Source organism: Candoia aspera, chromosome 1 (genome assembly GCF_035149785.1).
Source record: "Candoia aspera isolate rCanAsp1 chromosome 1, rCanAsp1.hap2, whole genome shotgun sequence".
In the NCBI taxonomy this organism is placed as follows: domain Eukaryota; kingdom Metazoa; phylum Chordata; class Lepidosauria; order Squamata; family Boidae; genus Candoia; species Candoia aspera.
Genome location: NC_086153.1, coordinates 40,979,749 through 41,001,449, shown reverse-complemented (window position 1 = coordinate 41,001,449; position 21,701 = coordinate 40,979,749). Strand labels below are relative to the sequence as shown.

The following is a 21,701-nucleotide window of genomic DNA, read 5'->3' as shown; positions in this document are numbered from 1 at the left end:
CTGCTATAAACTTGGACTTTCCAATGCAAAATCACATTTTTAAGTGGTCAGCATTTCCTATTTTGCCGTCTCATTTTCATAACAGGTGTTATATATTTCCCATAGCAAACCTGAGGGAAAAAAACTTACCACTTAAGATATTCCCTTTTCTTACTTCTTTCTCACTGCAAGCAGAACAAAAAGAATCTCAAATACTTCAAAAAGAAAGACGAGGGAAAATAAGGATATTCAGCCACTGCTGTCATCTGTCATACTGGCTTTTTCAGTTGTGGGTGGGAGACATTTCTACTTTTCCTCAGTAAATTGGTTGTTTTAAGAAGATGCAATATTGGGCCATATCAGGCTTTAGTGTAAGCTCTATAGTCTCTTGGTTATTATTAGCTTGTGCTTTTTTTCTCAGTAAGGACCAAGATAAAGCAGAGATCAGCCATGTGAGAATTTTGACTTGTAAATAATTTAAAGGGCATTCTAGAAGAATGGTGTTTTGGAAGCACAATGACTTTTACCTTTGGGTAAAAGGGCAAATAGGAATGTCAGCTTTTTAAAAAAAATCCTTCCATTATGTAGCATCACTCCAATCACAATGAAAACAAAACAAGAAAGATAGGATTGTAAAATGGACTGAAAGATACTCAAGTTAATTTAATTTTTCTTCACCAGATGTGTAGCTATCTGTGCATCAATCTGGTACAGGGGAATTGTCCCCCACAAATTTCCTTACCTTGAGTTTTCTTCAATTCTGCAGAATCTGCACGTGTTATTTTAATTTCCTCCACAAGAAACCACTTGAGTAAGTGTAATCCAGCACTGCTATGATGACAGTAAACCAAAAAAGGGGTTGAATACTAAACAGCCTCTCCCCAATTATTAGCTACTTTTACTTGTATATTTGAAGTCAGTATTCCTACAAATATTTATGTGAAGCATGTATATTATTTCTGATTTATTGCCTTAATTTGAGTCTCCACTTTATAAGGGCTGAGGGCTGACTGAAGGTCCTTCTGCAAACAGGCAGGATGGGGACGTGGGGAATGTTTGTGTTACTATGACTGGGTCTCTCCCCCTCTTTCTGGATTCACAGGTGCTTGGTGGAATTGCTGCCAGTTATCCCTACCTATTGAAGCCAGTTGGCTACATGCACAGCCTGCCTCTAAGTTATTTTCCACTAAGGGAGTGAAAGCTTTGTGGTTAGATTGCAGAGAGAACAAATGAATCTCTGCAGAATAAACACAGAGATAATATATCAAGGGGAATTAAGTTGAGCCAAATAAAGAACTGAAAGAAGAAACATTGATTCAGATATCTGTTGTGGTGCAAAAAGAACAAAAAGAGTGCTGTGGGGTGCATAGGGGATGACAAGGTAATAGGGATGTGCAAAGAGAGACCTCTGGGAAGCAGGAGATGGGGTGCAGAGGTAGCTGTGGTGGTTGAGATGGAGGAAAAATAAAATTAGGGGAACGTGAAAGATGGGACTTCAGAGAGATCTTGGGGAAGTGACTGAGACATGATCAAAGTGGTAGGATGTAATGAAAACATGCTGGATAAAATGAAAACAGAGAGAAAAGGATGACCATATAGACAAGTGAAGGCTTCTGAGAATGAAGGTAGAGAATGAGGAATGTGCCCCAGAGGGTACTAGAATTGGCTTTTTAAAAAAATTGAACTAAAATGGCAACAAAAGTATTGTTCAGTTTAACACAACATTGTGACCTCTTTGAGTTGTCAAAAATGTCAAAGTGGTCCTCAGATTGATTTTGGTTGTATATACAGTAATTCACTCTAAAATCATACAAAGGAGTTTGCTTGTTTCTGCTTTCCTATTTTCCTTGTTCATTGCATTTATCTCCCACATTTCCTTCAGGAACTCAAAGAAACAGGCATAGTACTTCCCTCCTCACAAAAGTCCTGTGTGACAGGTTGAACTGAAGAGTCATGACTGGCCCAGAGTCAGCCGGTGAAATTTCATGACTGAATGAGGATGTGACCTGGGTCTCCATGATCCTTCTCCAACACCCTGACCTTTGACCCACACTGGGATGCATTGCTTCATTTGCAGAAAAGACTGCTATTAAACCTTTGTAGTGGAACATTTGAAGGACAGACAGGAACAAGTCCATAGAGGCATATTTATTTGATTGCTGCTGTACAGCAGAATCCAGTTAGAACAGGGGTAGACAAAGCAACTTTTTCAACCAGAGTCCATTTCCCCCGATTTTTCTGTTTTTCTAAGCCACCATGGCCATGACTAATGTTGTCAAAGGCAGCAAGGTCCCCAAGTTTTTTGTCACTTTTGGTGAGTTTGGGAAAGTTATTTTGTAAAGAAGTAAATAACTGAGCTTATTTTCTATATTATGGGGGTTGCAAATGGCCCAAAAACTGTGCTGCTGAGTTGGATTGGGATCCCACCAAAATTTAACAGTTATCTGGAGGGCACTGTGAGCCCCAAAAGCGAGGAGAGGATTGTTTATCCCTGAGTTAATCTTTAGTCTGATTCTGGAAGCCAGTTCTTTTTAGAATGCAGCATACCTGAACTGTCACAAATCTGTTTAGTCTATTTCCACTTAAATCAGATTCTCATTACAGGGACGGTAAAGAGGATTTTATAAAGAATGCAAATAGATAATGGATACTAATATATCAAAACAGCTTAATCTTAATTAACCCTGATCTTTCTACCCCCACCCCCTTTCTGTTTGGTTTAAATTTACAGTTTGCAAGATGAATGTACATAGACGCTGTGAAACAAACGTAGCACCCAACTGTGGAGTAGATGCTAGAGGGATAGCTAAAGTACTTGCAGATCTTGGTGTTACTCCAGATAAGATCACTAATAGCGGACAAAGGAGGAAGAAGGTAACCAGTTTAAAATATGAACTAATAATGGTTCTGCACTGTGAATTATGGGAGACATCTTGTGTCCTTTTATTTTAATATGGATTTTAGAGCATAATGTATATATTCTGGTTGATTTAGGGCTCCTCAAGGAATGTATTTGTCACTTCCTAAACAAAATGACCTGCTGTGGCCCCTCACAAACCAATGGGCAGATTGGACTTCAGCTATCCAACAGATTTCACAGCAATGAAGAGCTGAAAGGACTTCCTAATATTTCCAAATGTCAATCTTTAGCAACATAAATACATTAAAATATGCATTTAGAATATATTTAAATTTATCTATGGAGAGGAATTTGCAAATTAATGTAGAAACAGGACAACACAATGGATAGAAAATGCAAAAGTGGCAAAGACCTGACAATGTTTTCACCTATCTCAAACACTGATTTCTGGTGCCCCTGAAAATGATAGCCTACTCCCTTCCTTCTCAAAGGAGTAGCCAGTAATGTGGAATAGTAACAGATAATGCTGCATGGTATCATACTGTCATAAGACAAGGTAAGTATCATAAAATAGCCTTTCTTAACTTGGTGATATCTAAATTATAGAGCTGTAACCTATCTAGTGTATCTAGATGACAAATGGTTGGACAAGAGTGTCTTTAATCATTGCTGAGTCCATGATTTTTGCTACATTTTTGTAACTCACCAGAAATGAAGATGACTTTTGCTACAGCAACCTGCATCACCTATAATGTGTACATCTCTTCTGGCTTTAAATAATTATAAGACAGGAAGAAATTCGATTTAGGTTGTACTTTGAAAAAAATACTAACCTTTTCTTGATGTAGTAAGTAACTGTATCATGTTACCGATGAATGAGAAAGCTTGACAGTGTGCTTGAAGTCCATGAATTTGCATCTCACCTAGAGCTTGCTTACGCAAACACTGTCAATCAGGGTGCATAACTTGATTCAGTTTGAGGGCCACATTAGCCTTTTGAGTGGCATGTTGTAGGTTAGAACAAGTACTTTTAGTTATTTTTAATTAAACAGAGTGAATGTGATTACTGCCCATGTATTTACCTTCCCCTTCTGTTAAATTACATGGCACAGCTAAATCTTATCTGATGAAGCTCTGGGACTCCAGGCCATGCATTCTGCTGTAGAATTACAACACCAGAATTAACTCTTCGATATATTTGAAGAGACTGAAGACTGAGGGGGCTAAGGGATAAATTAGAGGCTGCCCTGAAAATATATGTGACATCAGACAAAAAGCTCCTTATCTCTGATAAAAATAATCTTCAGGGTGCATTTTTGCAGCACAACAGGAATGGGAGGGGTCCAGTTCTCTTACTAGCTGTTTTTCCCTTAAAAAAACAATTTTCCTTACAGGATTCCAGACCACAAAGAAGTAGTCTAATAGAAATCTATGGCTATCATTAGCCACATAAGGGGTCTGAGTTTTGGGTGAGAAGGGTGCTACATGCTGGGAGGGAAGGGATACATTTCCAATCCCCCAATTTCTCCTGCCTTCAATCTCTGTAATTACTTAAAAATAAGTAAAACCTGAAGCTGCATATTGCATATGAAAGTAATTGGGCCCTTAGACTGCATTTTGATTATTAGTAATTTGGCCCTTAGACTAATTTGACCTCAGTAGCAGTGAAGTCATAGATGGCTGCATTCTTTTTTCAATTGTTAGGAAGAACATTTCAATTGTTAGGAAGCTGCATAAACATCACAGCGACTGTTTTGAAGTCCCTTTCTGGGAACACACATGAATGTAAATACTCTTAAATGTAAATACTCTTATCTAGTTGAAAAGCTGGCATAAGATAATTCCTTGCCTGGTCCTCAAGGCCCTCCATGCTATTACAATGATGTCAAATGGAAACACACTGAAATAACATTCTTCTAAAACAATTAAGTAGATATTTGCAAAACTGATCCTTTCACACCAAGACAAACATGAATCAGTTGGAAAGCATCCCATATACATGGAGAATAGTTATACCAAGAGGAACATACATGCTCAGTACAATCCTACATGTGTACACGGATATGTAAATCCTACTACAGACAGTATGGCTTTCTCCCAGGTAAGCTTTATCTCTTGCAGTTGCTTCACCGACTTTAACTGTACTTGCAGAAATAGTGTGTGCTGCTTTCTCACTTAATATTGCCAGCCTGCCCTGTATACATTTATTTAATGAACTTGTATACTAGCAAGTCTGGAACAACTCACAGTACTTTCCAACACATAACATAAAACAGATACACAATTCAAATGGTGGATCAGAGAACAGTGTAGAACAATAAAAACAGAAAAATAATAATGATAGGTGCCAACCAGTCATATCAACAAAACATCACAATTGAAAAGCCCTGTGGAAGAGTTCTCTTTAACCTTGCAAAATGACATCAGAATTGGTGCTAACCAAAGCCCCGGGGGAAGGGGGGAGGGCTGTCACAGAAAAACACTGTTTATTGGTCTCCATACTTCTCACATCTTTTTTAAATGGAACACTGAACTTCTCCAAGTGGACCTTAATACCTTAGATAGATCCATACAGAGAGAGAGCAATTTTGCACACACTGAAACCAGCACAGATTTCTTAATAGTTAGCTGTATCTTGCATCACTGTATTGACTGATCATACTTGTATTACATTCTTCCTCTAAGTAGCCCAAAGTTAGTTACTTTGGGCTCGGAGATGATTTACAATCCAGCTCTATATGTTGAAATCTTAGCATTAGCAATAAAGTTTTATCTCTTCCTTTTGGCTCATGTTCCTACAGAATTGTTTAAATCAAGAATCCTTATGCCTTGATGCACATAAACTATCTAAAGTCCACTCATATTTTATTCTTGCACAGTTCCATGTATCATTAAGGTTTTGTTAAAAAAGGTACTCTGTAAATTACAATGGACTATCAAGTCCTACAGGATTTTATTAGGACCTTATTTCAGAAGTTAACATTTTTAAAGGGGTTCTAAAATTGAACACCTTTTAAATATGAACTACAGATTCCAAATTTTGTTAAAGATAAAATATATTTTCAGTTGCCTTCCTCCTTTTGTAGAAAAGCATTGTTATGTGGAATTATATCTTTAGTGTCTCATAAATGTCATGTCAGAAGAGTGTATGACTGTAATTAGGTATCTCTTTTGTTGGATTATTCCTAGCTTGTTCCAGGTGCAGAATCTCAACCGCCAGTTCCTGGATCCTCACCAGGAGAAGATGACAGATCAAAGTCAGCACCAACTTCCCCATGTGATCAAGGTTCATCAACATTTATTTTCTCCTAATAAATATATTGTATTACCTTAATATTTTGACTAAACAATGTCATTTAAAAATCCACTCCACCCGTTCAGATTTAACAGAAGAATATTCAACCTTTAAACAGTGTCATAATTTGCAGTTTCATCTGGTGCACCAGTTGCATTTTTCCTGGATCAGTTGGCCTTCCAGAGAGTCACTCATGTCCTTGTCAGCTTGCAATATGACTGTTGCAGTGCAATCTACATGGGGCTGCCCTTGACACCCTGGAAGCTTCAACTGGTCCGGAACGCAGTGGTGCAAGCAGTATGGGTTTGCCTCAGTATGACATCTCTGCTTCATGAGGTACGCTGATTGCCATTGTGCTTCTGGATGTGATTCAAGGTGCTGGTTATCACCTTTAAAGCCCTACATGGTGTAGGGTCCAGCCAATTTACAGGACTGCCTGTCTCCTGTGAGTTCTGCCTATCCAGCATGATCTGGCAGAGTGGGCATATTCCAGGTCCCCTCGATTAAACAGTGTCATATTTTGGGACCCAGGAAGCATGCTTTCCTTGTAGCAGTGCCTGGAATGAAGTTCCTCTAAGATTCATATGGCTCTCACACTGATGAATTCCCAAAAGCCTTAAAGACCTTGTCTGAGTCCAACACTGTGACTGTTAAAAAAAACAACAACAACCAATAATTAGACCATAATCTAGAACAGGAAAAAGCCATTTTTGGTAATGTCTTTTGTAAGGAACCTCAGGGCCACAATGAATGGGATCAAGATACAAATAGTTGTCACACAGATTTTTGTTCTCTTTTTTTTTCCTGCGGAGTTTAGAGCTTTTTATTTGTATTTAAAGTTCAGAATGGTAGAAAATTGCACCACCAGTTTTCAACAATTATGGTCAGAAACGTTTTGGAACTGTATGTAGCCCTGGAGGTTCAGCTTATCACTGCTGCCTTAAAATGACAAAAGAACCCAGTTCTATGTCGCATGTTAAGACTGGGATGAGCGGTGCCAGGGAATATTCTTTATGGGCTCTGAATCTCCCAAAGGAAAAGTCCTGGAGTAGAGCCAAAAGGCTGCTGTCTACTTGAGGCATACATTTTCCCACAAGATTCTTCTGTTTTCTACCCCTAGACCAGTTTAAATTCAGTCAGGAAGGTATGTGTAAAATTTGGATGGGCCATAACCTCTCATTCTTTGTGACTCAAAAAAGCATCTGGTATAGTTCATCTTTCTCTAAAATTAATGTAAAATCCTGCAGCGGTTTTTGTAAAATATCTTACCTGTCAGTACTGTTTTTTGTCTTTGCACAGAAATCAAGGAGCTTGAAAATAACATCAGGAAAGCATTATCATTTGACAATCGAGGAGAAGAACACAGGGGAACAGCAGCAACCTCAGCTGACAGCCAACTTAACCCACCTGGGGAGAATGGAGAGAACGGAGAGGTCAAAGCTCAGACAAAGCGAATGGGCCTGGAGGAGTTTAACTTCATTAAAGTATTAGGGAAAGGCAGCTTTGGAAAGGTGAGTAGCCCACAATTGCTGCTTGGTTCTTTTTGGTCACAGACATTATCATGACTCCTAAACTGAGAATATTACTGCCCATATGCAAATACACTCTTTGTCACAAGGCATTCTGGCCAAGATGTGCAATTTCTGTTTTGCCAAAAACCAGCCTTGAAATAGCATCTCAGGAGAGAGCTACATAAAAGGGCCCTATAAAAAGCAGGAAGCAGGAGACTGAACTAAATTAAATAAATATTACTATTATTCTTTTTAATTAATTTAATGATTTAACTATTGCATTTTAGCACATACATACACATTTACAGTAATCCCTTCCCATCATATCTCAGTTGATCCCATGTTTAAAATAAATTAAGTATGTGAATAAAAATACCCAAACCCAGGTCCTTTAAAGAGACAGTGTATGTATGTCTTCTCCCATACATATATGCATTAGAAGAGGCAGAAGGATAAGGCAGAAAGTGGTAGTTGGGTAGTTGCTGGCGGAGAATAGGTGTGTGTGTGTATAAGGGGTGCACCTAAGTCTTACCTGTCCATATACAGCCTTGGAGCCATAGGTTGTGTATCTGTGCAAGATGTGAATAGTCATTTCTCTTTGAACTTCCTCCCACCAACAAAAAGGAATTCTAGAGAAATAGCATCAGAAAACCAGAAGTGGACTTGTCTGAATGCCAGGAAGAATATTTATCCAAACCCACAGAGTGACAGTAAGAACAATGAAGCATCTATTCTCCTCTGCACCTGCAGATTCTCCCAGAATTACACAGATCTTTGGGGGGAAAGATTGGGGTTGGGGAACAAAGCACCTCATCAGGTGAGTGAGACAGCCTCTTCTGATGTAATCTGGGATCCACATGACTCCTGATTTCCTTTGAGTAGCTAGGCAAGGCATGAGCAGCTAGATCTGAAGATTATCAGTGCTTCCTTGAGGAAGGAAGTTATGCCAGCTGCTTTGAGGTTGGCCATAGTGCACCCATTCCTAAAGAAATCATTGCTGGACCAGATCATTTTTTTATAACTTTTGCTTTCTTCAATGTCCCTTTTTAAAGAAAGGTTGTTGAGAAAGTGGTAGGAACAACTTCCACGGGAGATATGGCGAACTGAAGATGGCTCTGAGAAAGCAGAGCTGACAACTGCGGCAAAGATCAAAGAACCGGCGAGTAGACTGGTTCCTTGGAACCTCTCCGGATAAGGAGAGGATGAGAGATCATCCACATGTGCTCCGGACGGCTGCTCCTCACAAGGAGACTGCAGGGCAGCTATTTTCCATGGGTTTGAGGGTCAGGAGACGACGGGATTAGCCATCTTGCTTGCAACTGCAGCAGAGACTTTTAAAGGACACTAAGTTCGCAAACCTCTAATCACTTTCAGAAATTGCTCATTAACTACTCCTAAGTTATTAGAGAACTTTGCACTGACAAGTCTGAAAACGCCAGATGAGTCTGCCTTCAATCCTTAACACAATACAATCTTAATCATAAGCTTAAAAATTTAAAGAATCTGAAATAAACAGCAAAAAGCTAAATAAGATTTTGATCTTAGAAAGTTATAAATGGACTAAGGGTCCAGATGAAATTGGAATATTGAAACTTTTACAATAAGATTTTGGAATTAATTATAAAGAGCAAACAGCTTCTTGTGGGAAATAGATTCTGATTTTTAGAAGACAAAGATAAGCAATTGCATGATTTCAAAAAGTGGACACTAGAGAGGACTAAAGTTTTTAGGTAGAGTAAAGATTTACAAACCTGCAAAATCTTGCAAAGCATTCTTACAATGAAAATACTGAAGGAGACTTTTGAGGAATGGAATCAGAAAATAGCCACAATATCAACAATATCAGTAATGATGTCTGCTTCTTTGAATAGATTATGACCAAAATATGTTATTGAAGAAATGACAGATGTAGAACAAATTTTATCTGACAAGATAGAGATGGTATCAAAAGTGGATTTAACAACGGACAGGCCAAGAGAATGACTTAGAAAAGGATGTTTCACTGGATCTGCAAAAGAAACTGGCTGAGGTTTTAAAATTTAAAAGGGAAATACAAATGACAAACCAAGAAAGTGTCCTGGATATTTTTTCCTATTGGATTTACTCTATTATCTTTTCTTTAAGTTTAGCTTGTGTTAGATTTTACCATTATAATCAAAATTCTTAATGAAAAAGAGAAGGTGGTAGGAACAGCTACAGAGAATCCTAGAGGAAACAGATTATTGGGATCTTTTTCAGTCAGGATTCAAGGCCATAGCGCAGAAATGGCATTGACCACTCTAGAAGCTTACCTTTGATGAGGTACTATACCTCTCTTAATTCTATCAAGACTTCTCAGCAACTTTCAGTACCATCAACCACAGTATTCTTCTATACTACCAACAAAAGTTGAAAGTCAGAGGCTTCATTTTACAATGGCTAAACTCCTGCCTGAGTGAGTGATTCTAGTCTGTGTTCTGGGAGCAGGGCATTACTGGGAGCAGCAGTGTGAGGTTACACAGTGCTCAACCTCTCCATGTTGTTCAGTTTCTACATGAAACATCTGGGAGATGTCAACTCTAAGTTCAGGTTGAGATCCTACAAGTATGCTGATTATATTCAGTAATATACTGGCACCCTAGACTGAGCCAGAGCTCATGTGGAAGTGTTGAACTTCTTCTTCTTCTTTGCATTTTTCCACTTGTCAGCATATCCGTCTCCATTTGACTCGATCCAAGGCATCTTCAGGGGTGATGTTCACGCATTCCATGTCCTTCTTAATGCAGTCCATCCACCATTTCTTGGGTCTATTATGGGGCAAGCATCTGAAAACAGTGAGGATGTGGATGAGATGAAACAATGTTCAGATTAAATCTTACCAAGATGGAATTTGTTTGTTTGTTTGTTTTTCAAATTTCTATCACTGCCCATCTCCCCCAAAAGGGGATTCTGGGCGGTTTACAATAAAATCAGAATTAAAACATATAAATTACAATATAATAAACCAATAAATAAAGATAAAATGAATATAAAATCCAAGCAGTGAAGGTCTTATTCGTTGGGGAGAGATCTATGGTACTAGTAAACTGGCAGGATCAATATTATCTGGGTACCCCCATAATATTGATCCTGCCAGTTACTCTGGACAGTGTTGTACTCTCCCAGTAGAAGGTGGTTTATGACCTAGGAGTCTTCCAGGATTCACAGTTCTGCTCAAGCAGTCAGTGGAAGCCATGGCTGGGGGGGCCTTCACCCAGCTTTGGCTGGTGTGTCAGTTGCAACCATAGATGGACCAGGATACCTTGGCAGTAACAATTTATTCCCTGATCACAAGCTGATTGGACTACTGCAGTGCACTGTATTGGGACTGTCTTTGGACATGACCCAGAAGCTGCAAATAGTAGAATATTCAGCAAGACAATCCTGTCTATATAGAATAATATTAAAATCAATGCATTAGTTGGAATTAGGTTTCTGGGGCCAGATCAAAGTGCTTGTTATTTCCTTCAAAGCCATATGTGGCTCAGCAGTAGGATATATCAGGCATCACCTTGACAGGATCAGATTGGCTTGCCAGTCTGTCCACTTAGACAAGGGCTATTGAAAGTTCCCCCCCACTCCACTCCCCAGTGAAATACATGGGATAAGGACAAGACAATAAGTATTCTTTGTAGTGGCCCTCATCCTTTGGAACATTCTTCTCCCAGAGATACTTGAGGCCCTTACTTTGCTGACATTCTGAAAATCAGTTAAATCCATTTTATTCCAGTAAGCCTTTGGCAGCTGATTCATTGCTATAGGTCATTGGTCTTGATTTACGTTTTTATTTTATTCCTATTTTTTTCTTGTTTGTTTTTGTTTTTTGCCCTTAAGGTATATTGCCCAGAATCTCTAGGGATTGGAGCAGATTTTAAAAAAGGAGAAAAGAAAAATGAGTAGAAGGAAGGATCCAACAGGATGACAAGAAAGCCTAAATGCATGCCTGAAAGATTATAGGAAATTCATAGCACTCTGTATCTCAGCGTGCATTGATAATATCTGTTTCCATGATTTTGGGATCTGGAAGTACCTTGAGGGGTCATGTGTAAAGTCATCTGGTCTTCCTTACCAGGAGATGAGTCCTGGCCATTGTATGAATCTTACAAGTAAATTGGGATTTGAATTTTGTTCCTCCAGTCCTTTATGACACTTGTTAAATTTTCCCATATCACCTACACTGTACAAATATACTTTCTGCATTGATTTTAGAAACCTAGTTGCACAGACAAGCCTGTTGATCCACTGAGTGGTGTCAGATCTAAGCTGTTAGGTACAATGGATTCATGTCAGAACGTCCTGACTTCAGTGCTCCTTCAAATGCTGCTGTCTTGTGGGCCAGTTTGAATCAATGGATAATGTAGGTAACTCTTTGTCAACTGATGCCTTCTAGGTATGTAGGTCTACAACTCTCAGAATTTCTGACCTTGCTAAGAATCATAAGCCAATATATCTGGAGGTAATACAACAAAAGCTGATATTGGAGGTACAGTTGGAGATGACCAAGGTCTATAGTCCCTGGATGTCTTTGCACAAATGATAATCTGTCAAGTTTTATTGTTTTACTTGTTTTTCTAAAAGAATAAGTGCCATCTATGTACTGAAAAGAACTGTAGCAAGAATGGATAACTGGGTATTTATACAAGTTCTGTGGCAGAAATGTTCCTCATTTCAAAGTTTGATTTTTTAAAAAAAATGTCAGTATTAAATTATTTTGTCAGTTGAATGTATATCTACTGACTGAAATGCTAAATTGTATTTGTCAAGAGCCTAACTGAAGAAAGTGCTCTGTGGAGTGATTGAAATTTACTCTCTGTATAGGCAATTCTTGTTTTGCTTTTTCTGATCTTGTAAATTAAATATTTTTTTGCTTATTTTTTCAACTTGCCAGCCATGCAAACTTAACATGGCATCTAAATATTAGACTGTATTTGTTCTGCCTCCTACTGCTACACCATATAAAGGAGTTACAGAATAGTGAAAAAGTAATGACAGATCTCACTTTCTATAATTATAGAAGTGTTGTAGGTTCAAGTTTTATTTCTTCAGTTCTGTGCAAGGAAGTCTTTTGAAATTTAAAGAAATAGCATACCCAGGGATACCTACAATTCTAAACCTCAAGAGACGTGTGCCAAAAATCTTTATTGGGACCTAAATATTTTACTGGAATGCTAAGGTGGGCAGTCAAATGACACCTGGAATTACAGGTAAGCATGGCCTGGGAGAACAAAACGAAGCAGGACATAGGCTGATAGAATTTTGCCAAGACAACTCACTCTGCATAACAAACACTCTCTTCCAACAACCTAAGAGACAGCTTTATACATGGACTTCACCAGATGGACAACACTGAAATCAGATTGACTACATCCTTTGCAGCCAAAGGTGGCGGACATCTATACAGTCGGTAAAAACAAGACCTGGAGCTGACTGTAGTTCAGATCACCAACTTCTTATTGCACAATTTAGGATCAGACTAAAGAGATTAGGGAAGACCCACAGATCAGCTAGATATGAGCTCACTACTATTCCTAAGGAATATGCAGTGGAGATGAAGAATCGATTTAAGGGACTGGACTTAGTAGATAGGGTCCCGGAAGAACTCTGGACAGAAGTTCGCAACATTGTTCAGGAGGCGGCAACAAAATACATCCCAAAGAAAGAGAAAACCAAGAAGGCAAAATGGCTGTCTGCTGAGACACTAGAAGTAGCCCAAGAAAGAAGGAAAGCAAAAGGCAACAGTGATAGGGGGAGATATGCCCAATTAAATGCAAAATTCCAGAGGTTAGCCAGAAGAGATAAGGAATTATTTTCAAACAAGCAATGCGCGGAAGTGGAAGAAGACAATAGAATAGGAAGGACAAGAGACCTCTTCCAGAAAATTAGAAACATCGGAGGTAAATTCCAGGCCAAAATGGGTATGATCAAAAACAAAGATGGCAAGGACCTAACAGACGAAGAAGAGATCAAGAAAAGGTGGCAGGAATATACAGAAGACCTGTATAGGAAGGATAACAATATCGGGGATAGCTTTGACGGTGTGGTCAGTGAGCTAGAGCCAGACATCCTGAAGAGTGAGGATGAATGGGCCTTAAGAAGCATCACTAATAACAAGGCAGCAGGAGACGATGGTATGAACTGTTTAAAATCTTGCAAGATGATGCTGTCAAGGTGATGCATGCCATATGCCAGCAAATTTGGAAAACACAAGAATGGCCATCAGACTGGAAAAAAATCAACTTATATCCCCATACCAAAAAAGGGAAACACTAAAGAATGTTCAAACTATTGAACAGTGGCACTCATTTCACATGCCAGTAAGGTAATGCTCAAGATCCTGCAAGGTAGACTTCAGCAATTCATGGAATGAGAATTGCCAGATGTACAAGCTGGTTTAGAAAAGGCAGAGGAACTCGGGACCAAATTGCCAATATCCGCTGGATAATGGAAAAAGCCAGGGAGTTTCAGAAAAACATCTATTTCTGTTTTATTGACTATTCTAAAGCCTTTGACTGTGTGGACCATAACAAACTCTGGCAAGTTCTTAGTGGTATGGGGATACCACGTCATCTTGTCTGCCTCCTGAAGAATCTGTATAATGACCAAGTAGCAACAGTAAGAACAGACCACGGAACAACGGACTGGTTTAAGATTGGGAAAGGAGTGCGGCAGGGCTGTATAATCTCACCCTACCTATTCAACTTGTACGCAGAACACATCATGTGACATGCTCGGCTTGAGGAACCAAGACTGGAGTTAAAATTGCTGGAAGAAACATTAACAATCTGAGATATGCAGATGATACCACTTTGATGGCTGAAAGCGAAGAGGAACTGAGGAGCCTTATGATGAAGGTGAAAGAAGAAAGTGCAAAAGCTGGCTTGCAGCTAAACCTCAAAAAAACCAAGGTTATGGCAACCAGCTTGATTGATAACTGGCAAATAGAGGGAGAAAATGTAGAAGCAGTGAAAGACTTTGTATTCCTAGGTGCAAAGATTACTGCAGATGCTGACTGCAGTCAGGAAATCAGAAGACGCTTAATCCTTGGGAGAAGAGCAATGACAAATCTCGATAAAATAGTTAAGAGCAGAGACATCACACTGACAACAAAGGTCCGCATAGTTAAAGCAATGGTGTTCCCCGTAGTAACATATGGCTGCAAGAGCTGGACCATAAGGAAGGCTGAGAGAAGGAAGATTGATGCTTTTGAACTGTGGTGTTGGGGGAAAATTCTGAGAGTGCCTTGGACTGCAAGAAGATCAAAGCAGTCCATCCTCCAGGAAATAAAGCCAGACTGCTCACTTGAGGGAATGATATTAAAGGCAAAACTGAAATACTTTGGCCACATAATGAGAAGACAGGACACCCTGGAGAAGATGCTGATGCTAGGGAGAGTGGAAGGCAAAAGGAAGAGGGGCCGACCAAGGGCAAGGTGGATGGATGATATTCTAGAGGTGACGGACTCGTCCCTGGGGGAGCTGAGGGTGTTGACGACCAACAGGAAGCTCTGGCGTGGGCTGGTCCATGAAGTCACGAAGAGTCCGAAGCGACTAAACAAATAAACAACAACAACATATATTTTACTCAAGCAGCCCTATGTTATCAAAAAAAGAGATCCAACTTTGCCATGGTTCCCTCACTTGTGTGTGCAAATACCTTCGAACATTCCCCAGGCATTCTTCTATATGTTTCTGGATACAATTCTGAGGCTTCCTTGCAGCTGCTGACTAGGAGGTCTGGTATTTACAGTCCCACTAGAAAACAGTGGATTGGAGAAAGCTGCTTGTTCTACTACTGCAACCACTAGTGTATCTGTGCAATGCTGCATCCATGTTCTTTAGGGTAAGACATTATATATATATATTACCAACCATTACACACACACAGAGAGACACATATTACCAACTGCTGCTGCTCCACTTCCTCTTTGCTATCATTCATACTAACTGTTGGGTACCAGCAATAAGTTTCATAATACAGTGTTCCTTCATGCCACCAACAATCATGCCTGAGTTGCTGTGGTAAAGAAGAGTCATTTCACTGTAGACTACCCCTGGTCTGTAGGCTCTTGCTAAATTTCCAGTCTTGCTGAGCCTTGATCCTGGCTCTCATCTGCAGCAAAAATCAGGGCCGTAGGGAACATGGAGTTAATTCAAATGACATCCTCATCTGTATTGCAAAGCATAAATGTAAAGGCTAATTTATATACCTATCAATGTGTTTGGTGACCTCATTTGTGGCTAAATAATGATACAGTTTTAACTATATATAATTAATTTATAAATAAATGACTCTATTTACTGCGTGCCAAATACATTTATTTGCAACTGCTTTGTATTGATGTGATCAACTAATGGTCTATTTGTGAAGTCATCACATAATGTACAGAACTCTACAGAGATCTACTCAGTTCATCCAGCCAACATCCAATTTGATTATTCCAGTTATAATCGCATTCTCAGACTGAGTGTGTCTGGATACAAGGATTATGCAAACTATTTGACTCAAATTTACTGAGGATGAAATTCACGTCATACCCTGGCCTACCTCAGAGTCAGTTCATTAACAAGTGGGCAAGGATCATAGAGCCAGAAGCAGAAAGACTTGGGATGGTAAAGGGAAGATAGATATGCAGTATGCTGAACCATGTTGGTAAAGTGCCCACAGTTTCCTGCTACTGATTGTAAGACCAGATTGTGCAGGCTCAGTATCTGGTTTAGCTGCAAGGTCCTATAGCCCTGATGTGCCTTGATTTACTTGGAGAGACCTCTGATGGAACTGAAACCAGAAATTTATCAGTCAGATTCAGGCTAGAATCATTGTGACTATCCTTAGCTTTCTAATTAGTGCCAGAGATCCTGAATTATAAATGCATATGTATACGCCCAGGTATCTTTTTCCTGCTGGCTTATAAAAAGTGACTGCTAAAGAGTCATATATGTATATGTGTCTGTGTGTATGTATGTGTATACATATATATATAGCCATCTTGCTTTACAGTTGCTCAAAATTAGCATTGTAGGAGTCCTCCATTTACTTATTTAAAGAATAATGGGTTAATAGCAATAGAAACCCTCCACCCTGAATGTGTGTATGTGCAGATTGTTATTGATTACAAATATACTCTCACCTGTAGCAGCTATCCAGTAGTTGTTTGAACATGTACAAAGAATTTCTTCATAGTACAGCATACACAAGAATTTCTACCTGTCTTCATGTTAGATTATAGATAGACAATAAATGGGGTTGCTTGAAGAGTACTGAATTTGGCTGTGTATCTTTCTAGAAAGGCTGATTTTGGAGCTGACATTGCTTACCTTTTCATACCGGGCTTACTATATCTTAAAATTTTAAGTGATATTTTGAGCCTTGTAAGTGTCCAAAGTTTTGTCTGTAGGTAGGCAGACAGATAGATACTGTACATAGGACCCTTGTAAAATATTTTGCTTCAAGACTGCTTGTGATTGCGTATTCACTTTTTCCCCAGTTGTCTATTGAGCTGGTATAACTTAAAATATGTGTGCATTGCATTTTATAAATGAAACGTCCTTGATCCTAGGTCATGCTGGCAGAACTCAAAGGTAAAGATGAAGTATATGCTGTGAAAGTCTTAAAGAAAGATGTCATACTTCAAGATGATGATGTTGACTGTACAATGACAGAAAAACGGATTCTGGCGTTAGCACGAAAGCATCCTTATTTAACACAGCTCTACTGCTGTTTCCAGACCAAGGTAAGCTAATTAGATCTATCCCAGACTTACAGCAACTACTGGTCAAGGTGTTTGAAGGCTATTATGAGCTGAGTAATGCCCGCTCCCGGATGGTCATGCAGATAATAACTTAATTCTCCCTTGACATTTACAGTTGTCAAAATATGTGGGGGGGAGGGGGGTTAGATGTCTGCAAAGACAAGTTTTGAAATGTAAACATTTTAAAAGAAACCTTTGGAATATATAATTAAGTGCAAAGTTGCATTCTCATTGTTAAAATTACATAAACAGAGAACAGAAATGGAACAGAATTATAGCTTTCGTGTATCTTGCATCAGGCTTGAGAGTCTCTGTCTCATATATGATGGCGATGTGGGTTGGTGGAATACATCCATTCCCAGGGAGGGGTTGATTCTTAAGGTTCTCCCAAAGTTGTGTTTTGCAGAAGGTTGCGCACATATGTCCGTTCTGTGAAATTTTAAGTAGAACTTACTTTCTTTGTTGGGCTTTTCTGCACTTAGGTATAAAATAAATAATTAGCTATTGAAAACTCATTTGTCTAAACCATATTTATAAAAATATTTTAGTGATTCCACAGTCTACCACCTAATTCTCTACTGTAAACTCCTTTAAAAATGAATTACTTCTAACAGATTTTAATATAAAAATAAACATATTGTATTGCTCCTCAAATGCCAGAAGGTGGCACTAAAGATACAAAAAAGAAAATCCTTTGACACCTCTTTTCTGTTTCTCCCTTTGAGATTGTTATATAACTTCATAGAAATATTGGTAAGTATGGCATTCTAAGGAAATTGAACATTCAAAATAAACGAAGCTTGTGACTTCTATGATGGGCTGGCGGAGTGTCACTTTGAAGCCCTGGTGCAATAGAAATGCAAGCATTCCATCCTGGTTTCTCTTGGATGTAGATTTGAGTGTTCTGCTTCTAAGGATTCCAGGTGCCGTGGACCTTGGGATCAAACAGAGACAGGCTAATATTAAAAATCTGCAAACTGTTGTATCTGAAAAAATTGGATACTGTAAAACTTGGCCTAGGTCATACTTTTTAAAATACATATTTTGATTCCCAGGGGGCCATAGCAGGATGACCTCCACCGAGTGGGTAGGGTCGAAATTATTTAGCTCTTTTTCCCCCCAGAATTTTATAGCATGTTTCAGGATTGTATGGCTGGAAATGTGTTTTGATGAAAATTGCTAAAAATTATATAGCTGAAAATAGCCTTGTTGCCATAGCATTCATTGCTGTATTTTGAGGGTGCTTGTGCAGGTTGGAGGGGGACCATGAATTGCCCACTACCAGCTTAGGGCTGTGCAAATTTGGGGAAAGAGAATTGAAAGGCTCAATGAGGACATGGCAATGCAAATGCGAATCTACACATTTTATTTTTAAAAATGCATTAGAATCTGTTCTAAAAGCTTTCAGATCAAAATAATATTCTAATAATGTAAACCAGGGTTTCTCAACCAGGGTTCCATGGAACCCTAGGGTTCCATGAGAGGTCACTAGGGGTTCCCTGGAAGATCACAATTTATTTAAAAAATTATTTCAAGTTTGGGCAACTTTACATTAAAGAGGTAAGTTTCATTATTTTTAGTTTAAGATCACTGTTGATGCATATATACAGGCCTACCCATGAAACGAATACTGTATAATAATTTTGTAACTTCTGGCCTATATTTGAGCCTGAATGTGAGGGGTTCCCCAATGCCTGAAAAACATTTCAAGAGTTCCTTCAGGGTTAAAAGGTTGAGAAAGGCTGATATAAACAGTTAAATAGACTTTTTTTTTCCTGATTCTCAAGTCCCAGGTCTGGAAAAACACTAATAGCTGTAATTTGTGGATTTTTGCTCTGCTCTTCAATTTAGATTCCCTGCTAAAATTTTTGGTGTGAAATCCCTTTTCTGGGTCATTTTTGAATTGGAAGCTTTCCAAATCAGAGTCCTAACTATTGTACTATATACAAAACCTGGGGTAAACTAGGTTTGGCATCCAGGGGCCATGGCTGTCCTTGAGTGCGATGGTGTCAGGTTAACAGTACTAAGGCAGAGTCATGTCACTTTTTTACTCAAGGATGGAATCATCTTTTTTCCCTTGAATTTTCAGTAGAGTTTCGTGGTGCATCTGTTTAACAATATTAACCTCATAGCAGGCCCCACACCGTAGTTTTTTTCTGTTTCAAAATTATAGAGAACAGTGGTGCCAATTTCAGCCATGTGATTAGAGGGAGGTCCCAGAAGCTGCAAAAAAGAACAAGTGTGACTAAGGGACCGGATAAATTTGAAATAAGATTTTGGAATTAATTATAAAGAATCCTTCCTGTGAGAAAATGCTTTTGTTTTTAATTCTTAAAAAAAGAATGATAAGACTTTAAAAATTAGACACTGAGAGGAAGTAGAAGGAACTAAAGATTACAATTAAAAGAGAAGAACACTTAAACTTTGACCTTCAAATACAGAACAAAGCAAAATATTTTAACATTGGATATATTGAAGGATATTTTTGAACAATGGACATAGAAGTTAATATTAAGAGTATCTGCCTCTATAGATAGACTGTGTTTAAAAGATGTTATGGAAGAGGAACAAGTTTTACCTGTCAAGATTGAAACTGATTTGAAAGTGGAAATAAAAATGAGAGGCTACAAGAATGACATGGAAAAAGATATTATGCTGGACATACAAAAGAAACTGGCTGATGTCTTAATAATTAAAACTGATAAACAAATAACAAACTTAAGAGAGTGATCTGGATAATTTTCCTATATTGGGTTTACAAAAGAGACTTGTTAAAGCTTTGAAGAATTTTGTGAGAAGAGACAAAGAAAAAATGAAAAGAAATCAGAGGTCCAACAGGCCCCTTCGCTCCTGGACTTCCAAAAATGACTAAAGGCCTGGTTTTGTCAGCAGGCTTGGAATGGGAGGGGGAATAGTTATATCTGGGGTTGGCTAGTGCCCTAAGTGATTTTGAGGGGCATCCTACACTCACGGACTGATTAAAATCTCTTGCCTCTTAGATTTTACTATATTCTTATTTTATTGTATTGTTACACTGAAATGGTTTTAAGTTTTAACTGCATTTTATTGTAAACCTCCCAGAGTCCCCCATGAGGGGACGATGGGTGGTGAATAAATTTATAAATAAATAAAGTTCCAGGACATTATTTGAAGGGACTAAAGATCAAGATTGTTAAAAGTAAAACAAAGGAATACAGAGTTGGTTTATTTGATCAAGATTAAAATAGATACATTATCTTTGGTAACCCTCAATGGATTTTTGCTGACATTAGGACTGAAATGACAAGGTTTTGTGGATTTGTTTATAGATAGAGATGGGGTATGGGAAGAAGAGGTCATTTGTTGTATTTTAAGAGATGGTGAAAGGTTACTAAAATTGTTTATACTTATGATGAACGGGAAAGTCACTTCTTTATATATTTCTTTTTCTTTACTATATTCTTATTTTTTTATTTCTTTTCTATTTTTCCTCTTTTTTTCTTTTCTGCACCTTCTGTTTTTTCTTGTTTTCTTTTCTTTAGTTTGTATTAGTTTTTATTGTTGTAATTGTAGTTTACTATATAAAAAAATAAAAATAGAAGTCAATACCAGCATCAGTATCTGGCATCCTAGGCAAAAGCCGCAGTCCAGCATCTCAAGGAGATAAGCACTGAAGTTTTCCCTGATTGCTCCTTAATTAAAAAAAAAAAAAGAATAATTCCTCAGACATTTTTGGTTGTCTTCTGCCAAACAGCTTCCAGCTATCAGTTTTATGTACCCATTTTTATGTACCCATTAGTCCTTTTATTGTACTGTGGATAAAATAACAAAAGGTCCTGCCCTTTGGAATGTTCTCACCCCAGAGGTGAGACAGGCCCCTTTGCTCCTGGACTTCTGCAAACAATTAAAGACCTGGTTTTGTCTCCACACCTGGGGCGGGAGGGAGAATAGTCACTCCTGGGGATGGTTAGCTCCCTAGAATGGCCCTGTTTTACCTGCGGATTTATAGAGAACTTTTAACCATCTGGGCTTCATTATATTTATATTTTATTATGTACTATATTTATTGTATAGTTTTATATTCTATTGTTTTAACTGTGTTCTTATTGTAAACCTCCCAGAGTCCCTCCTCAGGGGGAGATGGGCGGTGATAAATTTGATTAATAAATAATAAATAAATAAGAGGCATTAAATGTACAGTAACTTCTTTCTCAGTGTCAAAGCGGACTCAACTTCTGGAATTTTGGGAGGAAAGAAAGATGGCAGCTAGAAACTATTAGAAGAAATATTCATTTTTTTTCCCACATAGGT

At 38.4% G+C, this 21,701-nt stretch overlaps 1 protein-coding gene across 2 annotated transcripts in view; it reads left to right on the top strand.

Moving 5' to 3' along the window:
- Positions 1 to 21,701, top strand: part of PRKCE (protein kinase C epsilon) — a 295,055-nt gene that overhangs the window by 207,908 nt on the left and 65,446 nt on the right. For both annotated transcript variants that reach the window (XM_063302820.1, XM_063302813.1), the window contains 4 exons: positions 2,711 to 2,853; positions 6,029 to 6,125; positions 7,434 to 7,645; positions 17,220 to 17,393. In XM_063302820.1, the coding sequence (XP_063158890.1) occupies positions 2,711 to 2,853; positions 6,029 to 6,125; positions 7,434 to 7,645; positions 17,220 to 17,393 (626 nt within the window). The remainder of the gene's footprint in view (positions 1 to 2,710; positions 2,854 to 6,028; positions 6,126 to 7,433; positions 7,646 to 17,219; positions 17,394 to 21,701) is intronic.